General features: G+C 38.8%; 1 protein-coding gene across 1 annotated transcript; it reads left to right on the forward strand.

Annotated features, from left to right (window-relative positions):
• The first annotated feature begins 241 nt into the window (after positions 1 to 241).
• LOC120029991 (PHD finger-like domain-containing protein 5A) lies at positions 242 to 10,619 on the forward strand. The gene is made up of 4 exons (XM_038975307.1): positions 242 to 356; positions 751 to 774; positions 8,414 to 8,580; positions 10,429 to 10,619. Exons 1-4 carry the CDS (start codon positions 305 to 307, stop codon positions 10,516 to 10,518), a joined length of 333 nt encoding a protein of 110 aa, XP_038831235.1. The 5' UTR covers positions 242 to 304; the 3' UTR covers positions 10,519 to 10,619.
• Positions 10,620 to 16,337: the final 5,718 nt, after the last annotated feature.

A 16,337-nucleotide genomic window follows, 5' to 3' on the forward strand; every position in this document is an offset into this window, starting at 1 on the left:
TATATATAATATATTTTCTTAACTAATATGCGACATGAATGCCAAACATTAAATCCTTCTATTTTGTATCTAATATTTTGTATACCTAGCTGCAAGGACCCCGGGATGAATTATGTGCAGTTCATATTTATTATTCTCCCTTTGAATTTAGCCAGATTAATTCACTAACATATCCATAACTATAATATTTTAACTAACGTGAAATAATCTAAAATAATATGATCCGAAAAAGAAACTAAACCAAAAGAAAAGAAGAAAGGGTCAAAGTTCAACATAGCCATTGCATGTCCTGCGTTCGACGACAATGGCTAAACATCATCCAGATTTGATCTTTTGTAGAAAACAAGCCGGTGTCGGTAAGCTGTTCGTTTTATTTTTTACTGCATATGATTGTATTAGTACTAACTTCTTGTCAGCAATTATCCGTGCTGTGAATGGGTTATTGCTGTGCTCAAGCCTTTTGTTGATAGTGGCTAGCTAGCTAAGCTAGTACAGTAACTAACATGCTATTAGGGGCAGTTAGCACATGTTGTTCATTCATTTAGCTAGTTAACGTTACCATAAATTGCTTCTTCGTCAACCCTTTGACTTGCCTTCTAACGTTATAGTTAGCTATATTGAAGCTAAATTGACTCAACTTTGTTATTGATTACATAACGTTACTCGCGTAGCCAGCTTCATGAAACAATTATTTGTTGGCTAAGTTACTATACAATCATGTTCAATAACTGATTTCTGTTTACTTTTCAGCTATTGGAAGATTGTGCGAGAAATGTAAGTTTCAATATAAAACGTTCACAACTTTACATCTATGTCTGTCTCAAATAGGATCATGTCTCGGGGGCTGTTAAGGGCCGCGACGCTCGGTTTGAACATTAACACATATCGCTTGCGGTACGGTTTTGAAAGCATAAGGGCTTTATCTTTCATATTGGCAATAAATAAAAGGTTTAATTGATACCTTTTTATATGTCTGCTTGGGAACCCTAAACCTATTTCCATGTTACAGCGCTTGTTTAAGGAAAGCAGATTGAAGACGGTGCACTACCTGTGCTAATTAACGTTAGCTATCTGCATCTCCGAACACCTGTGTGTAAATGGTAGACAAACGCCACAAACGTTTTGTCACCGAAAAAGACTGTAGGCTGCAGCTGTCTTAAAACAGTGTGTATTTTGCATTTGTAAAATTATTTTGATTTGATATTAAAGTAGAGCCGTATCACAATTGAGAATCGATTCACGTTTAGATGGAGTATTTGGCTGGTTTGGCTTCCAGAGCCAATTCGACCTTTAAACAACATATAAGGTCCTTGCACTAATGAGTAACGTCAGGCTCATTTAGTCAAATATTGGTCTAAATAAAACCTTTCGTACATGGTTGGCCGAAGTGGTCAGAAGGTGACTTTTTGGACCTGAATGCCAAAGCATTTAGGAGATAGAGGTGCTCAATGTTGACCCCATTTTACATACCCTACCTAGCTATAGTTTGTTACGCAAGATATGTGACAACTATGTTTCCATACTCGAGGATACAGCTTAGCTTATACAAAACGTCACCATAGATTTTTAAACTAACCTGCTCTTGGCGATACCTTCTTCGTTCTCAACTCGGGAAAGGTTAAATGTCCGTGTCCAGTTGCAGGTGGTTCTACAAAAACCAGAGAACTCAGGAAAATATTAAATCATGTTTTGTACTGCGCGAGGAGGTTCCTCGCCATCTTAATAAGCTTCTAACTTATAGCCTCTGTCACTTGTGCAATACACAAGCACCTGTGCTCCGCTGGCCTCTCCTCAAAAACCGCTCATTAGCCCTTGGAGTCCCATGCAGGAATAGCTAGACTAGAATAGCTTGCTGGACATTTTAATTTTTTGCATTTCTTATACCAATACACTATTCGAAGAGGGACGCAAGCTCTTTGTTGCTGAATGTTAAATACAGCAGCCCAATAGAACTCACAGGTAGTTTGAAAGAAGTGTGAACGCGGTAGGGTACAGCAGTTATTTATTCAGACCCATAACCATTTGATATTTGTAAAGAGAAGTGAAAGCCTTCTGCATCTAAAGCTAGTCCTATATTATTAAAGGATGACATTAGAATGATGAAGATAAGGACAACTTATTTCATTTAACTGTTGAAAGCGAGGAAGGAATGAAGCAACAATAGAGAGAGAAAAGGTGGTAGGCTAATAACATTTGGGGAAATATTATGGAAGGTACAGTATGAGTCAGCCTACTAGTTATACAAAGAGGCCCTATTATTTCGAAATCAAATTCGCTAGCCTATACTTATAACTTTGTAGGCCGCATGTGCTGCACCAGAATCACATGTTTTCTTCAGCTTTATCATTGTTTAAACGATGTGTGTAATTCCAGTCCATATAAAACAGTATAGTACAATTAAGTAATATGTTTCACTCTCAAAGATTTGCCTACTGGAGCTAGTTTAATTTATTTACCCAAGAGCACCTATAGCTAGCAACATCTATGGGCGTTAATGGTTTTTCTGTCATGTGCAATGTGCCTATATCATATATGTATTGGATAATGGCACAATCATTTGGGCTTGGGCTCATTACATGTTGTTAATGTAGGGTTCATAAAACGTATTGTAATGAAACAGCAGGGGGCAGATCTCGAACCCTCGACCTTCTAGCCCGAGGTCCGGCGCGCTATCGACTGTGCCGCAAAAGCATGCTCGTGCGGCAGAGTCGATTTCCGCGCCTATAAACCCAGGGTCGTTACACCAGTCCCTCCTTTGAAAGAGCGCGTCCTCGCGCTAGCTTGCGACTCTACGTCTTACAGGAACGCGCTCACCGGCCAAGCACACGCACTGTCGTGGATGCAAGATCCGATCACTTCTGACACCAATGTAATGAGACAGCAGAGAGCAGGTCTCGAACCCTCTAGCCCGAGGTCCGGCGCGCAATCGACTGTGCCGCAAAAGCATGCTCCTGAAGCAGTCGATTTCCGCGCTTATAAACCCAGGGTCGTTACAGTATTTGAGATATGGCGGCTCAGGTAGCATCGGGTTTGAATTTTCATGCCGCGTAACGCTCTAATCAAATCCAGATATTTATATGCTTTATAATGCTTTTGAATGACACCTCTGGTTTTGGCGGGAAATACCGGGTTACCCAATCAGTAAAAGCTTTACCATGTTTATCTCTCAATACGTAAGTGAAGTTTAGTCTAGTGCTGTAGGTTGCAGTAGCGGTGTGTGGGTAAAATCATCAGAGAGGCCAATTTCCCCCCCCCCCCCAAAATAGCCATATTGCAACCAATGTGTTGTGATAATTGTATTTGCTCTATAACCTGTTAGTTCATATGCCTTGACACCGGGCTATATAGGCATAAGGCTGAGACAATAACAATAAGAAGACAGTGGCAGAATAAATTAAACCACACATTTGTTTCATTACAAAACCGGTGAGCAACATCTGTCCGGTGAAGTCCACAAAACATATTGCATGTAACAACAATTACATGACCGACAGCATGGTCAAGCAAGGTAATGTTTACAAAATTTTGGGACTACTACACAACTTGCGTTAACTCCGTGGTTCTAAAGTAAATCGCAAAGAAAACGAGCTGCCTCCACTATTCCAGCACCATTTCAACTTCATCTAATCACCGATGCATAGTCTAATACAGTGACAACTAAAAGATAACAAAAACTATTTAGTCCAATCAACGTAAGCGACATATGACGTGGCTGTCCATGGTACTGATTTCTGTGATTTCATTTTGCCTAAATGGTCTATGACTCACGTTTTTAGTTTGTGTTGTCCTAGGCTACCTTGCTAAAATACTTGATTTGCTAGCCTAACTTCGTTTAATGGGCAATGATGCGCCAGGCCAGCTAGTTAACATTAGCCTACTACATGTAGCTACATGTTGAACTTCCATTCTCTCAGGCCAGGGGCACAATGCATGAATGTATGGTTGGATCAGAATCGCCGTTATAATCATTGGCCAGTACGGAGAATTAAGTAAAGCCACAAGTCCAAATCCCGTTCTCCATCCATGGCTAATTTAGCAATGGGACGATTTTTATCTAGCTAGCCCCCGGAGAACAACAATACAATGAGATGCAACAATAATTTTAAAAAATGGGTCAATAATTACGTTTGGCTTGTGATGCTGATTGGTGTGAAGCCAAATTCAAACTGGCTTCCCTTGATGTTCTTTTTTTTAGGGTGCCTCAGGACTATTCACAGTTGAGCTCACTCGGTTTAGCTCAATGCTGATTGGCTATTATTTTAGATTTTGGGGGGGAAGGGGTGGGCTAATGCTCGCTGGCTTCCCTTGCGTTCAATGCTACGGGCGGCAACAATGTCATACTCTTTCTGACCATGCAGCATCAGATAGATACGCTACACAGACTGAGGGGCACTGTTTTGTTTGCTCGGTTGCTTTTACTGGTGAGATACATTCAGCCTCTTGCGAATTGAAGGAAATGTATGAAACCGAGAGATGAAAGATACATTATTTGTCGTCAATTTTGGGGGGAAGCTTGCCTTCCCTTGGTATCCATGAATACATCCTACTGGTAGGTTGGTTATCTTTGAATGCAGCAGGTAATCATTCTTAAAGTCATTACTTAGTCAAATTAACCCCAGAATTGGTATAAACTAATGGTTTGTGTTAAGATTTATGAATTATATTCATGACATTTCACATTGTTTATCGACATAATTTAAATCTAACATTAATTTGCATGAGACAAAGTCCACTTGATCAATAGTTATTGCGCTAGTATCCTATGATGCCACTGACCACCAACTGGTCTGGGGCAGCCATCTAAGGTTGCAGTGACTTTATATTCACACAGCTTCTAAGGACGTATGAGGTTTACATGCCACATTTCATTGTCCAATGTCCATTGGTTCAGTTCTTATAGCCCTGGTGTGATAGGGTGTCATCTAGTGGTGTAGCGTGGCTGATTTTGAATGCAGAAGATTTAAAAGGTATTATTATCATTAGCATATGTGCTAACAGGCATCTATAGGTACAGTGTGGCCATAATTGAGTGCAGTAACAATTCTTTCTCAAAAAGATTAGACTGATATAATGAGTCTAAATGCAAAATCTAGAGTGAATCTGAAGTATGGTTCATGAGAAGATGATTTTGAGCATTAGCATTACAAATGCAAAGAATGAGTTGCTAATAGTTTCCTTGTTTTTTTTTTAGATATCAATACCAAATTCAGTGTGGTTCATCTTAGGGATGTCAAGTTTAAAGTTGATTGCCAACTGTGAAGTGGATTTACATTGGTTTAAATGGACACGCAAAATCGAATTTCTTTATCTTTCAGTAACTCAGGCATTTTGAACAATCCCTTAGCTTTTCTCAAACCAAGTTAAGATGTACCATGGGCCTACATTCTGAATTTTGTGTCATTTGGTCCTATGGTTCATGAGAAGAAGATGAAGTGTTTTTAACATTTTAGCGTATGTGCTAATGTGCATCTACTGGTGTAGTGTGGCCATCTTTGAATGCATCAACGTTATTTTCTCAAACTCTTTAAGGACTATTTTGATGAGTCCCAAAAACAAATATGGAGTGATTCTGACTAGGTCCATGAGAAGTAGGTTTTTATTATTTTAAGCATTAGCGTTACATAGTCAAAGTGAATTGTTAATATTTTCCTTTTCCTGGATTTATAAATTAATGATAAGTACCCATTCATCCTTTATAACTGATTAAATGCCTCATGAGCTTAGTTCAACTGTCGTAACCCATCAGAACCCAAAATATAATCTTGTTTTACTCCAATGTTTGTAAACAAACATTTACATTTACAGAAAATGTAAACAAACACTAAATAGCCTCAACGTGGTTGGACTTTAATTTTAATATCATGGATGGTCAATCATTGCTTCCATAGCTCGGTCTATACATTTCTGCAGCCCCATCCCTCAGCTTTTTACCAAAACTGGTGGGGAGAACGCTTTGTTCAACTGCTGATTGCCACTTTAAGATATCGATGTCAAACTTAACATGGTTCGTCATGGTAATGACCCTAAAAAGTTTCAAGTTGATAGGCCATTGTGGAGAGGATTATTGCATTTCCTGATTTATCCATAACTCGGCCATCTCTTAACCAATCCCTTCACTTTTCTCAAACTAAGAGATGTACCATGGCCTATTTTGTGTTATTTAAATTATGGTTCATGAGAAGTTTTCCAAAATGTCCAAGATGGAGGAAAATCTATCCTGGTGGACATTGTGAATCCTTAAGGCAAATCTGTTCAGCATGAGGAAAGACACGTACAAATTATGTTTCAAGTCTCTATGTCAAACAGGGTGATGGATATGAGGGTTTAAGTGAGACTGCTTATAACAGTGCCAACTATAGGCGAACTGGTGCCATTCTTTTTGACAAAGTTACTCATGGCCTCTGGTAACTTTTTTACAGAAACTAATCTATGCTTGAGTTATTTGACCATGTCAAGGGGAAAAGAAATACAGAGAATAACAATTGGTTTCAACCCCTAATTACTACCAGTAAGATGGCCCACCCACCGTCAGAATAGACATTCCCATTCAAGTTGACATCTATTCCCACTCAAATCAGCATTATTTAATGAGTGGACCTCAACCATCTTTGTGGTACCATTTGAAAGTAGAAATTTCAACTTAATTCACATTTTAGTACATTTATCAGCCAAAGCATGACACCCACCCTGTATTCAAGAGTATGCTGTGTCTCAAACGATGGCAGGCACAACACAAATACCACAGATGACGTAGCTTAGACCCTATTTTTACATGTATGAACAACAAAAAACATTGCGTTTACGCGTTTTAATATCATCAATGTTTAAAGGGGGTGACAAAAACATACAAGTTTGACAAACAACCCTGTTTGTAAGTTTTCATATTATATCAAAATCAACCGTTTTATATTTTTCAGCGAAGTAGACTTTGTGATGGTAGGGTGGGGTATGCAAAACAGGTCAACTTTGAGCATCTTGATCTCCTGGATGTTTTGACATTCAGGTCTAAAAAGTCATTTTTAGACTACTTCAGGCTAACATGTATGGAAGGTTTCGTGCAGTCAGAGAGGTATTGAACTCCTATGGAATGACCCAATAGACAGAAGTCAATGTCCCCATCTCCCAAACTGTGTAGTTAATACTTTTTTCTCCACTTCCTCAGATTAACCCCATACACCCTACAGTTTTATATATATATATACTACCGTTCAAAAGTTTTGGGTCACTTAGAAATGTCCTTGTTTTTGAAAGAAAAGCTACTTTTTGTCCATTTTTACAATCAAATGTATCAGAAATACAATGTAGACATTGTTAATGTTGTAAATGACTATTGTAGCTGGAAACGGCAGATTTTTTAAATGGAATATCTACATAGGCGTACAGAGGCCCATTTATCAGCAATCATCACTCCTGTGTTCCAATGGCACGTTGTGTTAGCTAATCCAACTTCAACAGTGAAGCGGCGACTCCGGGATGCTGGCCTTCTAGGCAGAGTTCCAGTGTCTGTGTTCATTTGCCCATCTTAATTTTTTATTTTTAATTGGCCAGTCTTAGATATGGCTTTTTCTTTGCACTCTGCCTAGGCCAGCATCCCGGAGTCGCCTTCACTGTTGACATTGAGACTGTTTTGCGGGTACTATTTAATGAAGCTGCCAGTTGAGGACTTGTAAGGAGTCTTTTTCTCAAACTAAACACTCTAATGTACTTGTCCTCTTGCTCAGTTGTGCACCGGGGCCTCCCACTCCTCTTTCTACTCTGGTTAGAGACAGTTTGTGCTGTTCTGTGAAGGTGGTAGTAGTACTCAGCGTTGTACGAGATCTTCAGTTTCTTGGCAATTTCTCGCATGGAATAGCTTTCATTTCTTAGAACAAGAATCGACTGACGAGTTTCAGGAGACAGTTCTTTGTTTCTGGTCATTTGGAGCCTGTAATCGAACCCACAAATGCTGATGCTCCAGATACTCAACTAGTCTAAAGAAGGCCAGTTTTGTTGCTTCTTTAATCAGCACAATGGTTTTCAGCTGTGCTAACATAATTGCAAAGGGGTTTTCTAATGATCAATTAGCCTTTTAAAATGATAAACGTGGATTAGCTAACACAACTTGCCATTGGAACACAGGAGTGATGGTTGCTGATAATGGGGCTCTGTGCACCTATGTAGATATTCCATGAAAAATCTGTTAACAGCTACAATATCCATTTACAACATTAATAATGTCTACACTGTATTTCTGATCAATTTTATGTTTTTTTAATGGGAAAAGTTGATTTTCTTTCAAAAACAATGACCTTTCTAAGTGACCCCAAACTTCTGAACGGTTATATATTTTCAACACTTTGATGGCTTTGTTTATGTGCATGGCTCAGTTCAAAATTGCATTAACACACTCATCCCTCTTTCCCCACTCTCCCAGGCGATGGAAAGTGTGTGATCTGTGATTCGTATGTGAGGCCGTGCACTCTGGTGCGCATCTGTGACGAATGCAATTACGGGTCGTACCAGGGGCGCTGTGTCATCTGTGGAGGTCCCGGGGTGTCTGATGCTTACTACTGCAAGGAGTGCACCATCCAGGAGAAAGATGTAGGTGTCCTACCCTCTCACCCCTTTATCACACTCAGATTGTAAAAGGAGTAGGAAGATCTGCACACTGTTGAATGCTCCTGTATAGTTAATATAAACTACATTGGAATAAACTATATGGGATAATTCAACAGTCTGTGCAGGTACTTCTTTTACAAGCTCAACCTAATATTTATTTATTTATTAATTCCAGTCTTTTACTTTTAGATTTGTGTGAATTGTTAGATACTACTGCACTGTTGGAGCTAGGAACACAAGCATTTCGCTACACCCGCAATAACATCTGCTAAATATGTGTGTGACCAATGAAATTTGATTTCTACTCCTTTCGCAACATTTAATGTTGTAAACAATTTATAGATGTCTAAGCAGGAAATTGAAATGAAAGTGGTTCTATAATTTAGAGTAATTTTCAGCAATCCAGTTTAAACCCATTGTCTCACGTCAGATAGCGCAACGATTCTGTCGGTTGAGGGATGAGCATCGCATAGGAGTAATACCACCTGTCAGAAGACAATGGTGTACCATAAATATTAGAGGAAAGCATATCCACATTTTCCCATGGAAAGAAATTATAAAGATTCCTGTCTGTCAAAGTGGGCATGCTTTTTAATAGTGTTGCACAGGTATACCGGTACCAAAACGTCATGATACCAACATTTTAGAATACCCTAGTACCGTTTCATATGATACTAGCGACTTTTTCTGCCAGACCGATCTAAAGAACGTGCTGGCGCCTGTTATACAATGTTTATAAAGTCAGTTGAATTTAATCAACAGCCACTAGTCTATTGTATGCAGGTTCAATAATATCCACTTCACTTTCATTCACATATCAGATGTAGCCGCATCCCTACCAGCCCTCACTCATCTGCTTCTCCCCGTCCGCTCTTCACACATGTCTATTCCTCTGTCCGTTTAAAAAAACAAAACATTTATTTGCGATGGTTAGTGGGGATGCAGACCCTGATGAGTCTTCTGTTATTAGATTTGTACATTTTGTTCAATTGGAGCAGCGAGCAATGTTGATACATTGTATAATTGCATTGCCCAAGTGGCACAGTGGTCTAAGACACTGCATCTCAGTGCTAGAGGCGTACCTACAGCCAACTTGGTTTGAATCCAGACTGTATCACAACCGGCCGTGATTGGGAGTCCCATAGGGCGGCGCATAATTAGCCCAGCGTCGTCTGAGTTTGGCCAGTGTAGGCCGTCATTGTAAATAAGAATTTGTTCTTAACTGACTTGCCTAGTTAAAAAAAAAAATTTTTTTTTTCACCCCTCTACCAATAACTGCCATTTGAAGCATTGGAAAACGTCCCTGGTCTTGTATTTTTGAAATTCACTGCTGGACTGAGGGACCTTACAGATCATTGTGTGTGTGTGGTGGGGGGGGGGGGGGGGGGGTACAGAGATGAGGTAGTCATTAAAAATCATGTAACTATTATTGCACATTTAATGTGTGAGTTCATGCAACTTGTTAAGTTCAGGAGTAAAAATTAGCTTATTTAGGCTTGCCATGACAAAGGGGTTGAATACTTATTGACTCCAGACATTTCAGCTTTATTTTTTTATTAATTTGTAAACATTAAAAAAAAACATTCAACTTTGACAGTATGGTGTGTTGGCCAGTGATGACTCTCAATTTCACTAAATGTTTAATTCGGGCTGTAATGCAACAAAATAGTCAAGGGGTGTGAATACTTTCTGGGCTCAGAACATGCTCGGCTTGTCATAAAATTTTCCCAATATGTACTACCCGTTAAGCTATTTTTTTTCACAGTCTCTGGTTTATACCTGCTCTAACCAGTTGCTACTCTCTCTACACTTCTTGGTTTGACCCTACAGCGAGACGGATGCCCCAAGATTGTGAACCTGGGCAGCTCAAAAACGGACCTGTTTTATGAACGGAAGAAGTATGGCTTCAAGAAGAGGTGAAGACAGGACAGTCCAACATGCGTTGCTTCAGTTTTGTTGTTTTTACTTTTCTTTTTGTAAACATGTTTTGACAATACAATAAAGCTTTTATATTAGTGCAATGTATGTATTTTCATTTAGTTATAGGGGTAATGATCTAGTGTTCACACTTCTGAATTGAGCATTAGACATTAAAATTCTTATTTTATATCATGAATGGGGGAATGTCCAGCAGGAAGGATTGACTAACAACTCTCACCTGACTCAACAGTGGATTTAAGGTGTGATTCAGTGTTCTATCCCCACTCGCAAATCTAATCAGCATCTCTACATTGAAATTTGATAAACATTTGTGCAGCCCCTAACGCACATCCATTGTTGGTCTTAGCCACTTCCTCCTCCATACCTCCACCACCAGATGGCATCTTTTCAGTGGCTTATGCAACACCAGGGGTGTATTCACAAGGATCCAAACAAAACTTTTGGTGCGAAAGGTTGTCTGAGTAAACCGTTGCTATTGCAAAAGGTTGTGGACTGATGATTACACCCCTGGCATGGCCAAAAAAAAGGAGTCCAGTTTATCCAATGGCTAAGTTGAGAACTTTCTCCTAAAGCTATTGGTGTGTTCCTTTCTCTGGGTGGTTTCAACTGTCCTGTCTAATATTTACACAGGCAGGTACTTCAGTCCAAAAACACCACTGTTTTCAATGCTTTATTTATATATACAGGACATACAACAATGTAGAAACTAAGTCTAGATAATTCTCAGTTAAGAATTTCCCCTGCACCAGTTGTAAACATTTTCTTGGTTGTAGCCTAAGAAAGTAATTGTGCTAGTGTTTAGCGTGCCCCACCCAATCCAGTCGGTTTCCCTTACATCGTTCACTGTTTGGTTTAATCAAAATGTACATAGTTTATCTGAATCAAATTCTTGATTTGTCTGTTCTCAATCATCTACTTCCCAACATGTTTGAGCACTGATCTATAGTCAAAGGACTGGAAGAATTACAATCACACGAAGGTCTTGTCTCCAGATTTTGCAAACCAATAAATGAAGCTGTCAATTTGAACAAGGTTCTCACCTCAATGCACAAAACCAACTTTCAAATATAACACATCCAGACTACCTTCAAGGTTAATCTTCAGATAAATTCCAAAACGAGCTGAAAGCACTGCAATCACTTATTTTCCTCTAGTTACATCAGCAGGAATTAGGAAAGTGACAAGCAGGCTTGATGGACCAAAGGGGGAAAAAACTCAGGAGACAGAAACCCTGAAAGGAGGCTTGAATTTCAGTGTATGATATAGTAGTAGTTAACATGGTATTGCCCTGACTGGGCACTGCGCTGAAGGTCCTTGTTGAAACAGGCCCAGATCAAGCCACATTGATTTTTGACAAAAGGAATTTAAAAACGACAACATTTATCAAAAGGAATGAAAAAACTGCAACATACAAACATCCCCATAGTTCTGACGTAGCCTGTTTCATGAGGTAACTACAATGTATTGTACTCATTGCAGACAGAGCACAGAATCGGTCACCTTTTTACATTGTGTGGCAACTGTCCATATATGATCAAGGTCCCAGAGAACTTGGAAAAAACACTTTCCATAGTAGTAAACAGAAGAAAGGTTGGAGTTTTACATTTGGTTGAGAACACAATTGCAGAAAACTTGTAATTTGCACAGTAATGTCATAGATAAGTCAACAGGTTTTTGTATGGAGTTATTTGAAAATAAGGAAAAAGTCCAGAAAATAAAGCTAACTTTAAGCATTTCTTTATAACACAGAAGCTGAAGAAAGAACTTTCCTGGAAATGACAATGATCCAAGACCATTGAACAATAGACAAGACAGAGACTGAAATATTACCAAGCATTGTGTACAGTTTGAAGCAAGTGTTAACATGTACAGGAATAGACTTGTATTGAAGGTCTTAAAACCACTACCAAGCAGTATTAGTGCCCGGATTAATTTGAGTTATTGTATTATATTTTAATTAACCTTTGACATTAACGGGAGACTTGGAAGCAAACTTGTGAAACCAGAACTGCTTCTGGACAAGCCATGCTAGTTTAGACTAAAATCTCCCCAAAATAAAAGCCCTTTTCAGTTTACTAAAATGTCATCCACCCTTATCCCCTTTCCCAATCTCTTTACCAGCAAATGTTGTACAAAACATGATCAGAATACACATTCTCATTGTAGTACAAAAAAAGTATGAATGTATGTACTTGTAAGTCGCTCTGGATAAGAGCGTCTGCTAAATGACTTAAATGTAAATGTAAATGTAGTGTATTGAAAGAAGCACTCCAAGTTAAAACAAAGTTAAATAAATGGCTGAAGAATAGCAACATTTACCTGGATCTAACTCTGCAAATAGCACTGCTGGGTGATTTGAAAAGTCAATCAATCCATCAATAATATAATACTTTTAGCAAAAAAATGTATCTTTAATTTACAAGCTGTAGAAACTATGAGAATAGAAAGGTTCAGAAACATCACAGAAAAATATATGGCAAATAGAAATCAAAACTGGATGGTGTTCAGAGATAGATGGGAGGGGTTGAGTGGAGCTGAAGGGTGGGACTAAAAACAAGATAACTAATGTAAAATATACTGTGTCCGTAAAATGTATATAGGTTCAGAACTTTTGTGAAACAGCACAGTTAAAAATATGGTAAAATGAAATTAAAACTGGATGGTCTTCAGAGATGGGAGGGGTTGAGTGGAGCTGAAGGATGGGACTAAAAACAAACAAAAGATAACTATTGTAAAATACACTGTGTCCATCAAAGGCCCAAGTGTTGTTGTCCATTAGTTTACTCAAATTAGGGGAGTGGTGGTAGGGTTAAGGGACCTGATGAGGACAGAGGGCGCTGTTGTCACTTTGGGGGAAAAACGTGCCCAATTTAAACGGCCTCGTACTCAATTCTTGCTCGTACAATATGCATATTATTATTACTATTGGATAGAAAACACTCTCTAGTTTCTAAAACCGTTTGAATTATATCTGTGAGTGAAACAGAACTCATTTGGCACAAACTTCCTGACCAGGAAGTGGAAAATCTGAAATCGATGCTCTCTTCTGGGTCCTGCCTATAAATGGGCATGATACCTATTAGTATACATGCACGTCATACACCTTCCCCTGGATGTCAAGATGCAGTGAGAGAAGAAATGGAGTGTTTATCTTGGTCTGAGATGGAATACGTCCTCTTGGAATGACGTGTCACCCATTTCATGTTTTCAGGAAGGCGCGAAGTTGGACCTGGATTTGCCTTCTGAATAGCTGTCGTTATAGGCGACTACTATCTCCGGCTTTGATTTTATTTGATACATGTGACAATATCATCGTAAAGTATGTTTTTTCAATATAGTTTTATTAGATTTTTGAAATTTATTCGGGACGTTAGGCGTGTTGCGTTGTGTGCCTTTGTTCAGAAAGGAAAGCTTCGCGCCACTTGGCTAGTGCGCTTGCTAATTCAAGAGGGAAAATGGACGTTCTAAATCCAAACAACGATTGTTCTTGACAAAGGACACCTTGTACAACATTCTGATGGAAGATCAGCAAAAGTAGGACCCATTTTATGATGTTATTTCATATATCTGTCGAACTGTGTACTATTAGTTTTGCGCCCAGGTTTTGGGCACTCGGTCGACATAACGTAAGCCTTATGTGGTAATGAAGTTATTTTTAGAATTCTAACACGGCGATTGCATTAAGAACTAGTGTATCTATCATTTCCTATACAACATGTATTTTTTGGTTATGTTTATGAATAGCTATTTGGTCAGAATATGTGTGTCAGAAAAAAATCCGGACGTTGTGGGACAAAATAGCTACGTTAGCACAATGTATAACCACTGATTTCAGCTCTAAATATGCACATTTTCGAACAAAACATAAGTGTATGTATAACCTGATGTTATAGGACTGTCATCTGATGAAGAATATCAAGGTTAGTCAAAAATTATATATCTTTTACTGGTTTGTTACGATCGCTAACTTTTGCTGCTGGGAAATGGCTTGTGTTTCTGGCTATTGTGGTAAGCTAATATAACGCTATATTGTGTTTTCGCTGTAAAACACTTAATAAATCGGAAATATTGGCTGGAATCACAAGATGCCTGTCTTTCATTTGCTGTACACTATGTATTTTTCAGAAATGTTTTATGATGAGTATTTAGGTATTTGGCGTTGGTGTCTGTAATTATTCTGTCTGCTTTCAGTGCAATTTCTGATTGTAGCTGCAATGTAAACTATGATTTATACCTGAAATATGCACATTTTTCGAACAAAACATAGATTTATTGTATAACATGTTATAAGACTGTCATCTGATGAAGTTGTTTGTTGGTTAGTTTGGTTGGTTCTTGGTTAGTTAGGTTGGCTTTGTGCATGCTACCTGTGCTGTGAAAAATGTCTGTCCTTTTTTGTATTTGGTGGTGAGCTAACATAAATATACGTGCTGTTTTCGCTGTAAAACATTTTAAAAATCGGACATGTTGGCTGGATTCACAAGATGTGTACCTTTCATTTGCTGTATTGGACTTGTTAATGTGTGAAAGTTAAATATTTCTAAAAAATATATTTTGAATTTCGCGCTCTGCCTTTTCAGTGGAATGTGGGAGGAGTTCCGCTGGCGGAACGCTGGAGCAGTAAAGGTTAAGGGAAAATAATAAAGGAAAATATATATTTACAAAACAAATATGGGGGATTAGAAATGATGCATATTGATGGAAGCTACAATCTATCTGCAATGTTAAAGCTGATCTACCCCCTAATTAAAAAAAATAAAAAGTCAAATAAAAACAATAAGCAGGGGTCACTAATACAATTCCACAGTATCTACATGGCAACATCATTCACTCTCTTCCACACTCCATCTTCTGATCCATCTATCCATTGTATTTGATTCAACTACTTCACCCACGCCACAATTATGGTGGAAAATAAGTATTTGGTCACCTACAAACAAGTAAGATTTCTGGCTCTCACAGACCTGTAACTTCTTCTTTAAGAGGCTCCTTTGTCCTCCACTCGTTACCTGTATTAATGGCACCTGTTTGAACTTGTTATCAGTATAAAAGACACCTGTCCACAACAAAAATCCCAGAACCACACGGGGGGACCTAGTGAATGACCTGCAGAGAGCTGGGACCAAAGTAACAAAGCCTACCATCAGTAACACACTACGCCGCCAGGGACTCAAATCCTGCAGTGCCAGACGTGTCCCCCTGCTTAAGCCAGTACACGTCCAAGCCCGTCTGAAGTTTGCTAGAGAGCATTTGGATGATCCAGAAGAAGATTGGGAGAATGTCATATGGTCAGATGAAACCAAAATAGAACTTTTTGGTAAAAACTCAACTCGTCGTGTTTGGAGGACAAAGAATGCTGAGTTGCATCCAAAGAACACCATACCTACTGTGAAGCATGGGGGTGGAAACATCATGCTTTGGGGCTGTTTTTCTGCAAAGGGACCAGGACGACTGATCCGTGTAAAGGAAAGAATGAATGGGGCCATGTATCGTGAGATTTTGAGTGAAAAAAAAAAAAATATATATATCTTTGGAGGGAGTTGAAAGTCCGTGTTGCCCAGCAACAGCCCCAAAACATCACTGCTCTAGAGGAGATCTGCATGGAGGAATGGGCCAAAATACCAGCAACAGTGTGTGAAAACCTTGTGAAGACTTACAGAAAACGTTTGACCTCTGTCATTGCCAACAAAGGGTATATAACAAAGTATTGAGATAAACTTTTGTTATTGACCAAATACTTATTTTCCACCATAATTTGCAAATAAATTCATTAAAAATCCTACAATGTGATTTTCTGG

This window comes from Salvelinus namaycush, chromosome 35, assembly GCF_016432855.1.
Source record: "Salvelinus namaycush isolate Seneca chromosome 35, SaNama_1.0, whole genome shotgun sequence".
Classification (NCBI taxonomy): Eukaryota; Metazoa; Chordata; class Actinopteri; order Salmoniformes; family Salmonidae; genus Salvelinus; species Salvelinus namaycush.

Excerpts from the sequence above, each read along its gene's own strand:
- LOC120029991 (XM_038975307.1), top strand. The coding sequence starts at position 305 with ATGGCTAAACATCATCCAGATTTGATCTTTTGTAGAAAACAAGCCGGT. Across the intron at positions 357-750 it reads TAGAAAACAAGCCGGTGTCG|CTATTGGAAGATTGTGCGAG; the intron begins GTAAGCTGTTCG and ends TTTACTTTTCAG. Across the intron at positions 775-8,413 it reads TGGAAGATTGTGCGAGAAAT|GCGATGGAAAGTGTGTGATC; the intron begins GTAAGTTTCAAT and ends CCACTCTCCCAG.